The sequence below is a fragment of the Schistocerca gregaria genome, chromosome 1, assembly GCF_023897955.1.
Source record: "Schistocerca gregaria isolate iqSchGreg1 chromosome 1, iqSchGreg1.2, whole genome shotgun sequence".
NCBI lineage: Eukaryota > Metazoa > Arthropoda > Insecta > Orthoptera > Acrididae > Schistocerca > Schistocerca gregaria.
In genome coordinates this window covers 150,814,121-150,832,559 of record NC_064920.1, presented here as the reverse complement: position 1 = coordinate 150,832,559, position 18,439 = coordinate 150,814,121, and the positions used below count along the sequence as shown (strand labels likewise).

The 18,439-nt window shown below is 44.2% G+C and overlaps 1 protein-coding gene across 1 annotated transcript in view; it reads left to right on the top strand.

Annotated features, from left to right (window-relative positions):
- Positions 1–712: 712 nt before the first annotated feature.
- LOC126335020 (serine protease snake-like) overlaps positions 713–18,439 on the top strand; it is a 126,540-nt gene continuing 108,813 nt past the window's right edge. The window contains exon 1 of the mRNA XM_049997858.1: positions 713–1,009. Within this exon, the coding sequence (XP_049853815.1) occupies positions 910–1,009 (100 nt within the window). The 5' untranslated portion in view covers positions 713–909. The remainder of the gene's footprint in view (positions 1,010–18,439) is intronic.

Sequence of the window (18,439 nt, the reverse complement as noted above, 5' to 3'; positions counted from 1 at the left end):
ACTCAACTTCTGAGGTCATTAGTCCCCTAGAACTTAGAACTAGCTAAACCTAACTAACCTAAGGACATCACACATATCCATGCCCGAGACAGGATTCGAACCTGCGGCCGTAGCGGTCTCGCGGTTCCAGACTGTAGCGCCTAGAACCGCACGGCCACTTCGGCCGGCTATAGTTTAGGAATTAACGTTCATTGAATGTCGATATCTCTGTTTCATTTTCGGTAATTATCAGAAATAAAACCTGAAGACAGAAATACAGAAGGTTGACAGACTTTTATTCTCTCTATGGGGATTCGTTAAAAAATGAAAAAAGTGCTCCATTTCTTGGATCTGTATTGCCACGTTGGACGTGTCCCAAAAGCATCTGCAGTCTTTAGATTCCTGGAAAAACGCTGCCCTTGAAGTTTCGTCCGTCTCATACCCCATCATGTATATTAGAACAGCATTTAATTCCAAACAGCATTTAATTCCACGCGCACTGACGAACGTTTGTCGGGCGGTTGGCACGACAACGCTACATACGGTACAATTTGTTGGGTGGAGTGGATGGGGTGTGGGAGAGAGGGGGGCGATTGGCTGTCGGGTGGTCCTACCTGCCCGACATACCGACAAGGAATGTCAGTCGCTCAAATCACCTACATACGTACAGTTTGTCGTTCGGTTGGTTAGTTGGTGCCATTTAGTGGTACGGCTCTCCGCCACTCTCGGTTAGATGGAGTGCGGAGTGCGATGTAGATAGATTCCAACGCAGGCTCCCACGATGGCGCCTGCCATTGGCCACTGCTCGTCCGTACGTCACGGACCCTGACCTGCGCGCTAGCAGCCGAGTGGCAGTAGGTAAACAGTCTTCCGAATCCATTTCTTCTCCAGAGGTGTCGGCAATTGGCGGCTCGCAGTTTTGCATCAGACATGGACACTACTGGAACGACAACTTTCGTGGTACTGGCAGTGTGCGCCACGGCCAGCGCCATCATGTTCAGGGGAAACGCGAAGCCCTCCATATACAATGGTGAGTGCTGTTGCGGAATATTTGTTGTTGCTAATGCCGGTATTAGACTATCAATTTTTCCTTGCAAACTATGTCCAATAAAATTTGATAATGTAAAAGGAACTTTGTCAAAGTTACGCATTGGTCAGATCTAGCGCCTCGCCTCAGATTTGATCAAAGAAAACGTTCGTCTTCTGCTCAGTGCATGTAGAAATTTAACCGCTTGGGGCGCCAGCATAGCTGAATCTGTCGTTTTTGTTAATAAATATAAACGTGGCGCTGAAGTCCGTGAGCGCACGCATGCGCGATGAAGGAACTTTATATCTTTTGCGCAACGTCAGAAATGTTTGTAAAGGAAATATGATGAATATTTGATCAAATATCTTTATCAAAGAAAATTTGATAGTGTAATACAGGCCTACGGAGTATATCACTATTTGCGGCTGCGGCAGCTGCCAGCGACGTGGAATCCTTATGTCTATGACGAGCGTATCAGTTGCTTGCTTGTCAGGACGTCACCCGGTACTGTAACGGTATCTGCGTCGTACACAACGTCTGAAAGTCGCGTTAGAAACCTGAACACGCATGCGCGCTTTCCTTCAGCTAAAAGCCAGTTTCATACGGATGAGAAACATGTGAACAGGCGCGTCCGAGCGAAGTGCCGCAGTCTGATCAGATATTGCGCACAAGGAACGTAATTAACGAGATTGCAGAGATATTCATCGTTCTGTAACTCTGTGTGTGAATGCAAAAATCCAGTCCAGCGTCTAAATCGATTGGGGACTTCCGCCACAATGCGCTGTACACTGTATTACGTTTATGTCAATATATTAAAGTGATCAGTGGTGTGTTGCCTGACCTCACAAACACGTCATAAACACAAAACCAATAAAATCACACATTAAATGAACTATTAAATTTTATCTGTATAAATTATTCAAATTACTTTCATAGAAGTCCACTGCAGAATTACATACCTAGCTTGCGAAACAAAAGCGCACAAGACGACAAATGTTTCACACTTGGATATACCACACTGTTCACTGAAATGTACTTTGCATAGCAAGAAAATGACTACCAAACTCAATGTAACCTAGCTGATCAATTCACTGATTGTGTGATTAAATTATTCCGTACGTATTGTGTGACTTATGACTACGGCCCCTGAGCTATTCTTACTTACCTCGGTACGATAAGAGGTTTCTTTTGAAAGTGGAGCACAGCAAGCAGCGCCGCAGCAAAGCTAAATTAAAATGATAGGCTAAAAATGACATTTAAAATCATGTGTACAGGTGCATGCAGTGCAGACGCAAGCAACAGTGTCGGGACTAATGTTCTAAAAGTTATTTTTCTGAAACTATTTTATAGCAAAGAATTACTTTATAGCTTGTCTTTCAGGGTCGTGAACATTATTGACTTTATACAAAAATGACTAGTTTTTTTTTTGATAGGTTGATTATTCGAAAATTTTACTTTGATATTTATGTAAACTGCCCAAAATAATCGCTATTTTTTCACAAAAATATATGTGCGGCCGGCCGATGTGGCCGAACGGTTTTAGGCGCTTCAGTCCGGAACTGTTCTGCTGCTACAGTCGCAGGTTCGAATCGTGCCTCAGGCATGGATGTGTGTGACGTCCTTAGGTTAATTAGGTTCAAGTGGTTCTAAGTATAGGGGACTGATGACCTCAGATGTTAAGTCCCGTAGTGCTTAGAGCCATTTGAACCATTTGATGATGATGACGATGACGACGACGACGACGACGACGACGATGACGACGACGACGATGATGATGATGATGATGACGATGATGCTCTCTCAGTGCGCGCCCTCAGGTAGAGACGGTGTAACATCGCGACCAAAGATCGCGGATCAACATGGCTTGCTCTCAGAAGCGCGCATATCAGTATGTGAAAGTAATAAATGAACAATTCTGTATTGAGCATGATGCACATGTCACAAATTTCGCACCATACCATAAGCAGTTTTATTCAGTTACTTGTGTGACGTCAACTGTCTCTACGTTTGACTCACTAACTGCGGATTCAGAGCATACTGCGATCTTTCGTCTTCATCTGGTGCATAGCTTCATATTCTTCATTTACAACTGGAGTCTTTGACTCATAATTTCTTGTCAACCATTGTACAAATGATGCGGCGATTTAAGAAAGCCGGCCTCATACTAGAGAGCAGCAGGTTTCGAATGCAAACTCCACGACAAAAATATTCCTTATCGACTAAAAGTTTAATGTTACTTTAAAAAAAAAATCTCACCGACTACTAAAACACAATTCAAAGGAGCCAGTGATCGTACTATCTCTATGTAGTGACTACGACTTCAATGACCTAACCTGAGTTTCAGGGCGCTATTTTACATACCTACGTAAAGCAGACGCAAGATTCATGGATAAATATTACATTTCCCGAAATAACTGGTGAAAACGTGAGGAAAATCTGTGCACTAGAAGCAACATTGTCTGGTACATCACAGGATAAAGTATGTCCTTAACAGATAACGTAGATGCTTCTATTTAGGTAGTGAGAAAGATCTTAGAATTATTAACATCCCTGCGACAACTAAAAGCTGTTAGATCTGGTATGCAGGATATGAAATTCCGCCAGACTCAGAAGCATGTAATAATCCCAAAACCAAAGAAGGCAGATACTGATACATTACCGAACCATCAGTTTAATGAGTTATGGTTGCGAAGAATTAGCACCAGTTTTCTACAGAAGAATGGAACGATTGATAGAAGCCAAAAGAGGGAGAGATCATTTTGATTTCTGGAGAAGTAGGTGAACACAGCAAGCAGTACTGATCCTACGACTTGCACTGTAAAACAGGTTGGAGGAGGACAGAACTATATTTATAGGTTGTGTAGATTTAGATAATGCTTGAGGCAATGTTGACAAGAATACACTCCTGGAAATTGAAATAAGAACACCGTGAATTCATTGTCCCAGGAAGGGGAAACTTTATTGACACATTCCTGGGGTCAGATACATCACATGATCACACTGACAGAACCACAGGCACATAGACACAGGCAACAGAGCATGCACAATGTCGGCACTAGTACAGAGTATATCCACCATTCGCAGCAATGCAGGCTGCTATTCTCCCATGGAGACGATCGTAGAGATGCTGGATGTTGTCCTGTGGAACGGCTTGCCATGCCATTTCCACCTGGCGCCTCAGTTGGACCAGCGTTCGTGCTGGACGTGCAGACTGCGTGAGACGATGCTTCATCCAGTCCCAAACATGCTCAATGGGGGACAGATCCGGAGATCTTGCTGGCCAGGGTAGTTGACTTACACCTTCTAGACCACGTTGGGTGGCACAGGATACATGCGGACGTGCATTGTCCTGTTGGAACAGCAAGTTCCCTTGCCGGTCTAGGAATGGTAGAACGATGGGTTCGATGACGGTTTGGATGTACCGTGCACTATTCAGTGTCCCCTCGACGATCACCAGAGGTGTACGGCCAGCGTAGGAGATCGCTCCCCACACCATGATGCCGGGTGTTGGCCCTGTGTGCCTCGGTCGTATGCAGTCCTGATTGTGGCGCTCACCTGCACGGCGCCAAACACGCATACGACCATCATTGGCACCAAGGCAGAAGCGACTCTCATCGCTGAAGACGACACGTCTCCATTCGTCCCTCCATTCACGCCTGTCGCGACACCACTGGAGGCGGGCTGCACGATGTTGGAGCGTGAGCGGAAGACGGCCTAACGGTGTGTGGGACCGTAGCCCAGCTTCATGGAGACGGTTGCGAATGGTCCTCGCCGATACCCCAGGAGCAACAGTGTCCCTAATTTGCTGGGAAGTGGCGGTGCGGTCCCCTACGGCACTGCGTAGGATCCTACGGTCTTGGCGTGCATCCGTGCGTCGCTGAGGTCCGGTCCCAGGTCGACGGGCACGTGCACCTTCCGCCGACCACTGGCGACAACATCGATGTACTGTGGAGACCTCACGCCCCACGTGTTGAGCAATTCGGCGGTACGTCCACCCGGCCTCCCGCATGCCCACTATACGCCCTCGCTCAAAGTCCGTCAACTGCACATACGGTTCACGTCCACGCTGTCGCGGCATGCTACCAGTGTTAAAGACTGCGATGGAGCTCCGTATCCGTATGCCACGGCAAACTGGCTGACACTGACGGCGGCGGTGCACAAATGCTGCGCAGCTAGCGCCATTCGACGGCTAACACCGCGGTTCCTGGTGTGTGCGCTGTGCCGTGCGTGTGATCATTGCTTGTACAGCCCTCTCGCAGTGTCCGGAGCAAGTATGGTGGATCTGACACACCGGTGTCAATGTGTTCTTTTTTCCATTTCCAGGAGTGTACATTCGGTCTTAGTCCCATAATTATCAAGGATAAAGTACTAAAAGTGAAAGGTTATCCACAACTAGTACAGAACACAAACCGCAGTTCTAGCCTTAGGACATGACGGGAAGCAATAGATGAGAAGAGAGTAAGACATTGCAATCTGTCCCCAGTGTTTTTCAATATATACATTGTCAAAACAGTAAATGAAACCACGGAAAATATGGAAATGCAATTGAAGTTAACGGAGAATAAACGACATTGTAATTTTGCCTGAGACGGCAAAGGACCTGACATAACGGAATAGTCTCTTCAGAAGAGGTTATAAGATGAACATCAACAAAAGGTAAATGGCAATTGGAATAAAGCTTATGTTGAGAGAATTAGGACGTAACAATGTGTAAGTAAGACTTTGTTTTATTTGAGTAACATGGCTGAAGTATAGGGGCTGAAACGTCCCATTTGAAAAATTAAGAATGACTGTGCTGGTAAATCTCTTAAGTTAATTGATTTTCAAACAGCTGAGCAAAACTCAACGTACTCAAACAATTTTCTCTTGACTTATTCTGATCATCACTAAACTGACACACAATATTTTTAGCCAACGCAATCTGACTTTCAATAATCCCCACAAAAGAATGGCCCTGACTAACAACCTATATCTTTCATGAATCACTTACCTCACAAAAATCTTCGTTACTCGAACTACTGCAATACAGCGAGCGCCAATACTGCCATTTAAACAAGACATTAACTACTGATAGGTATAGTTAGCTAAAGAAAGATTTTGATAGAGAACAAACAATGTATTTACCTTAACAACGCTCAAAAGTCATTATATATATGTGACATCCAATTAAACAAATTTCCTTTTTCTGATGGACACACGTCCAGATAGTCCGCTTATAGTAACATCTCAAAACTCTGGCATCTCTCTCTCTCTCTCTCTCCACTCCACCACTGCTGGCAGCTCACCTGCTACTGTCCAACGCTATGCGCTGTTCACATCCAACTGCCCAACACTGCACTAGCGAATATTTCAACAATGAGTCCATCCAGCTACAGACTGCTCACAGTGCAGTCAGCGATTTTCATACAGAGCACTATGGGATTTTCATACAGAGCACTATGTGGCGTTACCAATATAAAAACTTACTTACAGGGCTGTGAAATGCTTACTGAACAATAGCATGAAAAACATTTCTGAAAAAGACGTCACCATCTAACATAAAATGAAATGTGAGGAAGTCTTCTCTGAAGGTATTTGTCTGTAGCGTTGCTTATGTGGTAGTGAAACGTGGACCATAAACAGTACAAGTGGAAGAAAGTAGCTCCCGAAATGTGGTAGTGCAGAACAATGTTGAAGATTCGAATAGCTAGGAGGAACTAGGAGGAACTGAAGCGAATCGCGGCGAAAAATTAGAGCACCGTTTCACCAAAAGAAGCTACAGGTAATTAGACTCATCGTGAGGCATTAAGAAATAGTTAATTTGCTAAGAGTGAAATTCAGACATGAAACTTGGAGACAAATGTACGAATGCAGTAAGAAGGTTCAACTGGATGTACGGTGCAGCTGTTAAGCGGAGATGAAGAGGCTTGCATAGGATATCCAAGAGTTGAGAGTTGCATCAAATCAGTTTTCGAATTGAAAACCATACGAAGAACCCGTTGACAGTTTTAGTGTCAGCTATGGTATCAATGCTTCCTGCTCTGTTTTAGCATTTACCAATAAGTTTTCATTAGAACCGTGTTGTGACAGACGACGGGAGCCTTCTGTGTCTTCTTACACTCTTATTGCAGGTTTCAGATAAACAGAAAAATTGTAGCTGCAAGTAGTCCACGCCATCGCCTTAGTGACACTGAAACGCGGTCTGCAGTTCAGCCCATTGCGCAAACCTAACTGCTAACAGCGTAATAAAAGTGTAAAAGTAGATGGCAGGTAGCTATGTTCTACACTGATATCACAAAAGTCATCGGACAAAGAATGCAGGTATACAGATGGCAGCAGTATCGAGTACACAAGGTATCAAAGGCTAATGCGTTGCCGGAGCTGTCATTTGTGCCGGTAAAAAGGTTTCCGACATAATTATGACCACACAGCAGCAATTAAGATTTTGAACGAGAAATAGTAGTTGGAGCTAGACGCGTAGGATATTCCTTTTCTGGGGAATCGTTTGTGTATTCAGTATTCAGAGATCCACAGTGTCAAGAGTGAACCGAGAATACCAAGTTTTTAGGCATTACCTCTCACCACGGACAACGCAGTGGCCGACGGCCTTCACTTAACGACCGAGAACAGTGGCGGTTGCATAGGGTTGTCATTGCTAATAGACAAGCAAAACTGCGTGAAATAAACGCAATAATCTCCTTCTGTTCTTGATATACATGAACGACCTCCTTTCCTATCTGAAACAGGAAGCTGAACTGACACTGTTTGCTGATGATAAAGCCTCATTATTAATCCAGTAAAAGAAACTCCAATTGAAAATGATACAAATAAGCTGGCCGGTGTGGCCGTGCGGTTCTAGGCGCTTCAGTTTGGAACCACGTGACCGCTACGGTCGCAGGTTCGGATCCTGTCTCGGGCATGGATGTGTGTGATGTCCTTAGGCTAGTTAGGTTTAAGTAGTTCTAAGTTCTAGGGGACTGATGACTTCAGAAGTTAAGTCCCATAGTGCTCAAAGCCATTTGAACCATGATACAAAAAAGGGCTTTGGAAAAGCCATTAATTGGTTTTATTCAAATGAGCTTGCTCTAAAGTTTGAAAAACAAAGTACGCCCAATTTTCTGCTGCAAAAACGACAGTTCCTTCAATAAATATAACACATGTCAGTAGACAGGGTATAGCATACTAAGATTTTGGGTGTGCTTGAGGATGAGAATCTAAATTGGAAAATTCATATTTTGGGTCTTCTAAAGCGATTAGGTTCAGCAACTTTTGCAGTCAGAATGATTGCCAATTTTGAGGATATATAAATTAGTAAGCTAACATATTTTCCATACTGTCGTTCTCTGATGTCATACACTGCTCAAAAGATAGTGGTTAGAATAATGTGGGGTTCATAGTCGCACATCTTGAAGGCATCTTTTTAAAAACTGGGGATTCTTACAGCAGCCTCACAGTACATTTAATCACTAATGAAATTTGTTCTCAACAACATGGACCAGTTTAAAAACAACGGTGACATTCATGACTATAATACCAGATAAAAGAAGGACTTACACTATCCTTTACTCAACCTAAATTTGGCACAGAAAGGGGTAAAATATCCTGCTATAAAAATTTTCGACAAATTACCAAATGAAATAAAATATCTGACAGACAGCAGTAATAGCTTCAAAAATAAATTGGAATCATGTGTACTTGACAACTCCTTCTATACCATAGATGAATTCTTGAATAGGAATAAATAAATCTATAAATATAGTATATGCGTTTTGTGCCATTTAAGGGAATGGGGTAAACAATAAAATAAAAATATTATCTTTAACTCTGTATTGTGCTTTATATATAATCTTGTTTTAATGTGCATTGCTTGTGCACTTGACACGTTCCACATCATAACGGGCCGGCAGGTGTGGCCGTGCGGTTCTAGGCGCTTCAGTCTGGAACTGCGTGACCGCTACGGTCACAGGTTCGAATCCTGCCTCGGGCATGGATGTGTGTGATGTCCTTAAGTTAGTTAGGTTTAAGTAGTTCTAAGTTCTAGGGGACTGATGACCTCAGATGTTGAGTCCCATAGTGCTCAGAGCTATTTGAACCATTTTTTTTAACATCATAACGGCTGCCGTACCTTGCGATTGATCAATGGAACACGCAACCAATCAACTAACTGTAGAGGTATAATGGCTCAATATTTCTGCAGTGGACTTCCAACGACTTAAGAATCCACGCGACGTCGGGTTGCTGCGGTATACTGGGCAAAAGGAGTCACACGATAGCAGGAGCTATTCCTTGTCTTGTCGCTTCAATGTATTTTGCATTGATAGTGCTTAATCAAGGCGGAATTTTTTTAATTTTTTTGGAGCGGTAAAGGTTGAATAGCGTGACCTGAACGAGAACTACGTACATAGCTCCATCCTACATACAGAAGATATGAAGTTGTCAGTAGTAGTGGATTGTCTTAATCTTCCAAGCAAATCAGGCGCAAGGTGTCCCTTTCCTCTTGGTGGAACTCAACCAATTCTGCTCCACCTCCCATGTCCCCAAGCGGACAGATGGGAAATAATCGCCATTTACCACTCCCTGCTACAGTCGAGAGTGATTTGTTGTAGACCTCTTCGTTCCTGTGTTTTTAAGCTATCTTGATTGTTAGTCCATACTTTCACAAATGTTTAACAAGCACAGAACTTGAAACTGTGTGTCGCCCGTATGACTAGAGAGGTAAGAGTGTTCTAGTTCAGAGGAAGGCAAGGTCTCGCCACCTAGAACAGACTCACGCCGCGTAAAGCGTCAACTTAACTCTCGGCTATTGCTGTACAATGTACACCACAATGGAGTACTAATATTTCTCTCCGTTTCTCCACGGTTACCGGTTGACAATATAGTTGTTTGTTGAACTGTGGGAAAGGTTCAAAGACGTTCCTCATGTCTATAACTTCACAAGAATTGTTCAGTTGTGGAAAATTTATTTATGAATGAAATACTTGGATGACGGCACACCGGTTTTTAACTGCTATGAACGAAATAAAACGCAGTTAAATATAAGTATGCTATTACGGTTTGCCTCCCCCCCCCCCCCTCTCCCAAATCCCTTCATCCACCAAGTTGTTAGTGTTTATTCTGAAGTTTCGCTACCTCAGTCACCAGCTCAGAGGATTAGAATCTGTAGACTACTCGAATGTTAAAATGTGATGGTATCTACGGACTGGAAACGGTGATGCACTTCTGGAGATTAACATAGTGCCTGTTAATTCATGTCTCTGAAGTTTCCAATTCTTACCTCAGCACGCGGTGAGCATCTTATTTCCACTTAATAATTAGTGATTGCTTTTGCACGAGTTACTGCCATTACAAAGATTTGTGAAGCAAGTCGAGTATGGCCAAAAGTGTTAGCAGCACAGTTCGTTGTAATCCATAGAATGGACAGCTCTGTTATCGGCTTTAGAGAATTCGGAAAAGGATTCTGCGTAATGGAAAAAGTTGATTTTTAAAATCTACCTCATCCGTGCATCTTTAAAAAAATTGACTGAAAATTGCAAAGATGAATGACAAAAATACAGTTGCGAATGCGTTACGATGATCACAGAGAAACTATCACAGTAAATTTTCCTGTCTGTTGCACTAAGCTTTCTTTAACCATATTATTTACTCCTATCATTGTCGCAATATTCGGGTGGTAACTTAATTAAAATAGTTACCTAAAGGGTTTGGGTAACAAAATATTAAGATTTCTTTTTGTATAAGAAATCGTTAGCCAAATAAGAATTCATATTTAATGTTAAGGGTAAGATTTAGCTGCACTGCTTATTCTGTGCTGCTGGTAAAATATATACTAAGTGCTCTACTCATCTGAGATTCCAGCGTGGCTCATGTTCCCGTTTTACTCATTGTTCACCTATTGTGATAAGAAGCAATCCTAACTCGGATGGAAACTCGACAATGTGCCATCAATCCGTCACGCCGAAAAAGGTTACATATGGTTCTTACAGTTAGTGATTCATTTAATAGTAAGTATGCTGGAAAAATTGTCTAGTTATTGTCGTCAGCACGAAACTACTGCGACTGAAACTTTGCAGATTGCATGAGGGAAAGTACGTGGTTGCGCGCTTGGGATAACGGTGCATTTTCTGTTTGGTTTCAGTACCCTTTGGTCGCCATTCTTAGTTACAGTTTCTCCGACACGAATATCCAAAGGTAAAAGGTAATAAACAACTGGTACTCACGTTTCGAGTAGCTCCACATGGCACACTGTTGACTTTTGTGTCAGAAGCCCAATTTGCTTATATGGCTATGTTGTTTCTCAACAAACCTAATTCATGTGTAGGTAGTAAGATATTGCGTCGATTTATCTCAGGCATTCATATCAGCGCACACTCCGCTGCAGAGTGAAAATCTCATTCTGGAAACATCCCCCAGGCTGTGGCTAAGCCATGTCTCCGCTATATCCTTTCTTTCAGGAGTGCTAGTTCTGCAGGGTTCGCAGGAGAGCTTCTGTAAAGTTTGGAAGGTAGGAGACGAGGTACTGGCAGAAGTAAAGCTGTGAGGACGAGGCGTGAGTCGTGCTTGGGTAGCTCAGTTGGTAGAGCACTTGCCCGCGAAAGGCAAAGGTCCCGAGTTCGAGTCTCGGTCGGGCACACAGTTTTAATCTGCCAGGAAGTTTCAAAATATACATAAATTGGGAGATTTATGAAGGAACCAATGCAACTCTTTGGAAGACCTCTATGATGTCCAATAATGATTAATACAATACGAAGGAGCACTAGCATAGAGGTGGACATAAAAGTCATGCTTGAAAAGGAGAAAACTCCCCAACATCGTTCATCAATGGATGTCATGTGAGTATTGAGTTCCTAACCAGCCGATCAAATACAACAGAAGATATTGTAACTCGCTGTGCTATTAGGGCTTCTCGATTTATATCTGAACGTAAAACTAGCAGCATTTACTTTTCAAAACTGAACATTAACTCTGAGATGCCTTTATTTTCCGCATAATTGTTTCATTGCTTGAGGTCTTTGAATACTGAATTCTTACCTGTTCTGTGATTTTTTGAAGCATCTTATTTTAGGCAATAAAGAGATTCTGCATATAGGTCACAAAATAAATACCTAGCTCCGCTGAGTTTTCAGGACGAAAAAAATGTTTAATACAGTTAAATTCAGAAAACCATTGTGGTTACTGAATCAGGTGGCAATGAAGCAAGCTTTTAATGCCGGATTTATTAGAGGCTTGGTACTGGCTCACTTTCAAGATGATGGCACAAAAAGAAAACGTTAGTGGTCCTTGCTGATGAAAACGTCCTGACCCTTGAATGAACAGTTTAGGGAAACAGTGAAGTCAATATCTGTGTGGTCGGAAGAGGAGAAAATTAGTTGTGCCACCAACGGAATTTTCTAATCCGTATCACAATGAAGGAGACGTAAAAAGTCAATCGGATATACCATAGAAACAGAAATACGTGGGGAAAACTTACATCAAGATGATCCCATTGAGATTTGAACGCAGTTTTCGAAGAGGCGTCCAGTGCGCTCACCAGCGCATCATTTCGGTATACTGTGCTGCTTACGAAACCCCCACATCGAATCTTCTACAGTCGTTTGAAATGGAGCACTCCCCAAAAATAGATCGCAAAATCGTTGTTCAAACGCTAGCAAGCTGGACAAATACCACAATCACTGACGAATGTTCTCGAATGAATAAACAGAACAATACCGCAAGTGAAAATATTGAGTGAAGTTCATCTAACAGCTTCGCTCGGGCTCCGTAACCAACAAACTGTAGGGCCCCCTTTTTTCTCGTGTCGGAGTGGTCACAGACTGTAGTTTGGAAGTTATCAAAGACGCAACCTCACGATTTTTATCATCTACTGGAAGCGCTAAAACTCCTGGACAAATTCAATTTCGAAAGTTAGTGATGTGAAGGGAAATGCTGGGAATTACAGTAAACGAATTCTCATTCAGGTAAAGTTATTACGCAGACCACCTTTAAACCCAAGCTACAATTTGAGACCACGAGAGAAGTTTTGATCCGCAGGATTTCCTTACCGTATTAATTTCTTGTTAGCACAGCACTTTTTTACTTTGTGTCCAGCGTTGCTCAGGCCATACCAGAATAACAGGCAGGCAGTTAACGTTGCTTCGCAAAGGAAAGACGGGGAAAGTTTACTGGACTAATGTCTCTGAAACGACCACGACATATCGCGCTGATACGCTGCCCGACGTCATGCCATCAACACACACTTCCTGGAACATCTACCTCTTGTTACTAGGCATTACGACAGATTCAGTAGTCAAGAGTTATTTACGTTTACATTCAGTGCACCCTAAGTTTCCTAATCTGCAAGAAATATTGGAATAATATTCTCAATGAGTAATTACCAGGTATCGAACGGAGTTTGAGTGCGCACATAGTACAAACACATTAAGAAGAAACTTTTATAATGAAACCATCTTGTGAATTTCAGTTCACTGAATCCTAGTGTGATAACCAAAAGTGGTGTGTTTGCCATTATGTTTATGTTTAATACTCAATATTTTAACAAAAATTATTTTTAGTGATTTTAATTCTATATATTTCATACACTCCAGTTCTTCGCGTGAGCTGTACAATAGGACAACGGTTCAACACTGGTCCTGAATTGAATAGGCCCAAAAGAAGACTTTTTTAGCCTGGAGAAAAGCAATTCGTGGATTCGAAAAAATGCTATTAAAACCTCGCCATTTTGTGTTGCGTCTGACGAAACTGTTTGTGAACACCTTACTCAAAGACGAAGAACGTTTCATACGTGCCTGCGAGAAGTTACCTGATCTTTCAGAAGCGAAACGGAAAGATGACTTTTTTGTTGGGCTTGACATTCAAAAAAACGTTAGATTCCAACTTTCATCGAAAAATGAACGTGGGTGACCTGCAGAGCGGAGGAGGTTATTGTTGATTTCTTAGGCACAATTTCTGTTGTAGACAATGAGTTGGAAAAATTCAAGAACTTAAGATCTATGACACTCAAGATCCACTCTTTGAAAAGTCACCTTGACTTTTTTTCCAGAAAGTGTGACTGATGCATGTGAAGAACAATCTGAGTGCTTTCATAGACATCAGAATAGTAGAAAGGCCGTACCATGTCCACTGGAATACTAATATGATTCGATACAGTTGTTGATCATTCCACTTACAACAGTAAATTCATCGGAAAAATAAGTACTAATTGTTTTAAGAGAGAAAGGAGATATAAGCCAGTGAACCGAACAATTCATACTTAATAAATACTAATAAATAATTGTTTTCATCGTTTTTCTTATGTTCTTCATTCCGAAGACTGGTTTGATGCTGCTCTCCGCGCTATCCTATCCTGTGCCAATATTTCCGTCCGCGAGTAACTACTGCACTCCACATCCGTTTGAAACTCCTACTGTATTCATGCCTCGGCCTCCCTCTACAAGTTTTAGCTCACACTTCCTCCACCCCCCCTCCCCCCAGGGGGTCCACAACTCTTTTGTCGATACGTGCGTAGCGAGCACGGGACCCCGAGCTAATGTGGCTTTCCTTCCTTTCCGCGCTGCATACCTTCCCTTTCCGCATCCTTCCCCATCCCCCATCTTAGCCCCCCCCCCCACACCTCTGCCTCTTTCCTTCCCTTTCTCCCCCTATGGGAGTATGTTTTGAGCCTACGTCCAGAGACGGACGCTCTAAACTGTAACGAATTCTTTGCTTTCTCCGCTTGCAAGTCTTCGTCCTTCCTTTGTCCTTCTCTTTTCCTTACCTCTTCTCTTCGCCCTTTTCTCCGCTGCGGCGTTTGAGACCTCTCTCCTTTACCTTTCTCTTTTTTCCTCCCTGTACGTGTCTGAAGGCCGACCCATGCATTTCCATGTGTAGCCGGTGATGGGGTAACGCGTAATTCCCCGCCCCGGGTAGACAGGTAGGACACTTACGTACCCCATGGTAACGGCCAGGCCCAGGGAGGGGTGATCACCCGAGCTGATACCTTCCGAAAGTGCCGATTGGTCCCTCCATCCATTTGTCAGGAGGTATGATCTGAGGTGTGAATAATCACCAAAGGCGGGAGTGTCCTCAGAGAGGGCCCCCACAAGGAAGGAGCGCGCCATCAGAGACGCCGGTAATCATGGGGGATACTTTCGCAATGGTTTTCACATCTTCTACTATGTCAGCTAACAAGCGTAAGTTCAATGAGTCTCAGCCACAGACAGTCCTTCCATCGTTGCCACAGTTTCTTGTTGTTTCTCGGTCTGACGAAGGTCACGACTTCTCCACGGTCAACCCTTTCATTATTCAGAAAGGTGTCGACGCAATTGCAGGTCCTGTAAAGTCTTGTTCCAGATTATGGAATGGCACCTTGTTGTTAGAAACAGTCAGTGCCCCCCAGGCACAAAAATTGCTGCATACTTCACTGCTCCACACCTTCCCTGTCTGGGTGGAAGCGCACAGCACTTTAAATTCCTCACGTGGAGTCATTTATACACGCACCCTCGACGGATTGTCCGACGAGGAAATTCAACACTGCCTGTCTGACCAGGATGTAACGGCTGTTCATAGTCATGAAAAGGGTTGACATGAACATCATTCAAACACGTACTGTCTTCTTGACATTTGACAGAGTTAAACTCCCATCGAACATAAAAGCGGGCTATGAGATAATTTCCGTTCACCTCTACGTCCCAAACCCTACACGTTGCTATCGGTGTCAGCAGTTGTCATACCAGCCAGTCCTGTTCCAACCCGGCCAAATGTGTTACGTGTGGCAAGGATGCCTATGAGGGTGCTTGTCCACCTCCATCCCTCGTCGCATCAACTGTATGGGTGACCACGCTGCTTTCTCTCGAGATTGCCCCATTTTTAAAGACGAAAAGCTCATTCAGGAAATCAGAGTGAAGGAAAAGGTGACGACGTTTGCTGCTCGAAAATTCTTCGCCAGTCGACAGCCCACTGTGCCTCAGACAGGAAAATACAGCACTGTCCTTGCCTCTCCTTGGCCAACAAAGGAGGTGGCGACGCAGACTTGTGACCTCACCTTTAGTGCCACGGTCTTTAGATCGGCCAGCGCAAAGACTGCCTGTTCAACCTCCTCACTTTCGCCTGCCCACTCTATGGCTCACCCTTCATTGGGTTCTGCTAAATCTCGAACCCACAAGTCAGACACCAAGACTTCGAAAAAAGCGCATACTCGTAAAGAATTTTTACGTACCCAAACTTCACAACCTTTGGTCTGTCCTTCATCTAAACATCATGTTTCCAAGAAGGCTAATAAGAAACCCAGTTTATCTCCTTCTCCGCCAAGGCGTGTCTCATCTACAGCACCACCTGGCGGTAACCGCCCTCGGCCGTCTTCTGTGACGCCGAGGCGCGCTGCTGGCGGGCGATCAACTGGGCGATCGCTGGTGTCAGGAGCTGCTCCTGAACAACCTATGGATCAGGATCTTCTGCCTTCGGCTTAATGCCATTCCATGCTGTCGGTCGCAAGCTCTGAGCAGTCGTTGAGTTGACGGCAACCTTGGTCACATTCCTCCATTTTCTGTTCACCCTATGTCCATTATCCACTGGAATATCCGCGGCATTCGAGCCAATCGGGATGAATTGTCGATCCTCTTACGATCCTACTCACCGGTCATCTTCTGTCTTCAGGAAACAAAGCTGCGTCCCCACGATCGCTTTGTTGTCCCCTATTTTCAGTCCATTAGATTTGATCTCCCCTCTGTTGAAGGCACTCCAGCACATGGAGGATTCTTCTCCATGATACTCTCCATTTTCACCCAATCCCCTTAAACACTCCCTTCCAAGCTGTTGCTGTCCATCTTTCCCTTTCTGGATATACATTTTCTCTTTGTACTGTATACATTCCATCGTCCACACCAATGGCACGAGCTGATCTCCTTCATCTTCTTGGTCAGCTTCCACCGCCGTATTTGCTGGTTGTGGACTTCAATGCCCACCACCCACTTTGGGGATCTCCACATTCTTGTCTGCGTGGCTCACTATTACTAGACGTCTTCCACCATGCGGATCTAGTTTGCCTCAACACTGGGGACCCTACATTTTTGTCTGCCTCCACGACAACTTTCTCTCATTTGGACCTTTCGGTCGGTACTGTTCCGCTAGCTCGGCGCTTAGAATGGTTCGCCCTTGATGATACACACTCGAGTGACCACTTTCCATGTGTCCTTAGACTGCAGCCTCAACTGCCATATATGCGCCCGCGACGCTGGGAGTTTGCCCAAGCCGATTGGACACTTTTTGCGTCTCTAGCTACATTCGATGACCGTCACTTTCCTAGCGTCGACGATGAGGTCACACATATTACAGATACCTTCACTCCCCCTTCGGAAGTTTGGAGTCGGACTCGACGGTTATCGGGTGCGCCTAGTTTCTCCCCGGTCTCTGGGCTCACTGTCGCGCATGATACATTAGTGGACCCCGTCGCAGTTCCTAACTCCTTGGGTCAACACTTTGCTGAGATTTCGAGCTCTTCAAATTACCCGCCAGCGTTTCTCCCGAAGAAACGTGCAGCGGAAGTGTAACCTCTTGTTTTCTCCTCTCAAAATCGCGAAAGCTATAATACTGTTTCCTCCATGCGGGAACTCCAACATGCTCTCTCTTCTTCTCGCTCTTCCGCCCCAAGACCGGATGGTATCCACATCCAAATGTTGCTGCATTTATCATTTACCTCCTTCGCCTTTATAATCGAATTTGGACCGACAGTACTTTTCCCAGACGATGGCGGGAAGCTATCGTCGTTCCTGTTCCGAAACCTGGAAAGGACAAACATCTCCCCTCTAGCTATCACCCCATTTCTCTCACGAGTAGTGTAAGGTTTTGGAGCGTATGGTGAATTGCCGTGTAGCTTGGTGGCTGGAGTCCCGCAGTCTTTTAACACCTGCCCAATGCGGTTTCCGAAAGCATCGTTCTGCAGTTGACCATCTTGTTGCTCTCTCCACTTATATCATGAACAATTTTCTCCGGAAACGCCAAACAGTAGCAATATTTTTTGATCTGGAGAGAGCATACGATTCCTGTTGGAAGACAGGCATCCTCCGCACACTGTTCTCTTGGGGCTTTCGAGGTCGGCTGCCCCTTTTTCTTCGCGAATTTATGGCAGAGCGCACATTTAGAGTGCGGTTGAACACCACTCTCTCTCGTACTTTCTCCCAAGAAAACGGGGTACCCCAGGGCTCCGTGCTGAGTGTTGTACTGTTTGCCATTGCCAAAAATCGGATTATGGATTGTCTCCTTCCTGATGTCTCGGGCTCCCTCTTTGTGAACGATTTTGCGATCTACTACAGCTCTCAACGGACCAGCCTTCTTGAACGACGTCTTCAAGGATGTCTCGATCGCCTCCACTCTTGGAGCCTCGAAACCGGCTTCCGTTTTTCTTCCAGTAAGACAGTTTGTGTTAATTATTGGCAACGTAATTAGTTTCTTCCAGCCTCCTTACATCTAGGACCTGTCAACCTT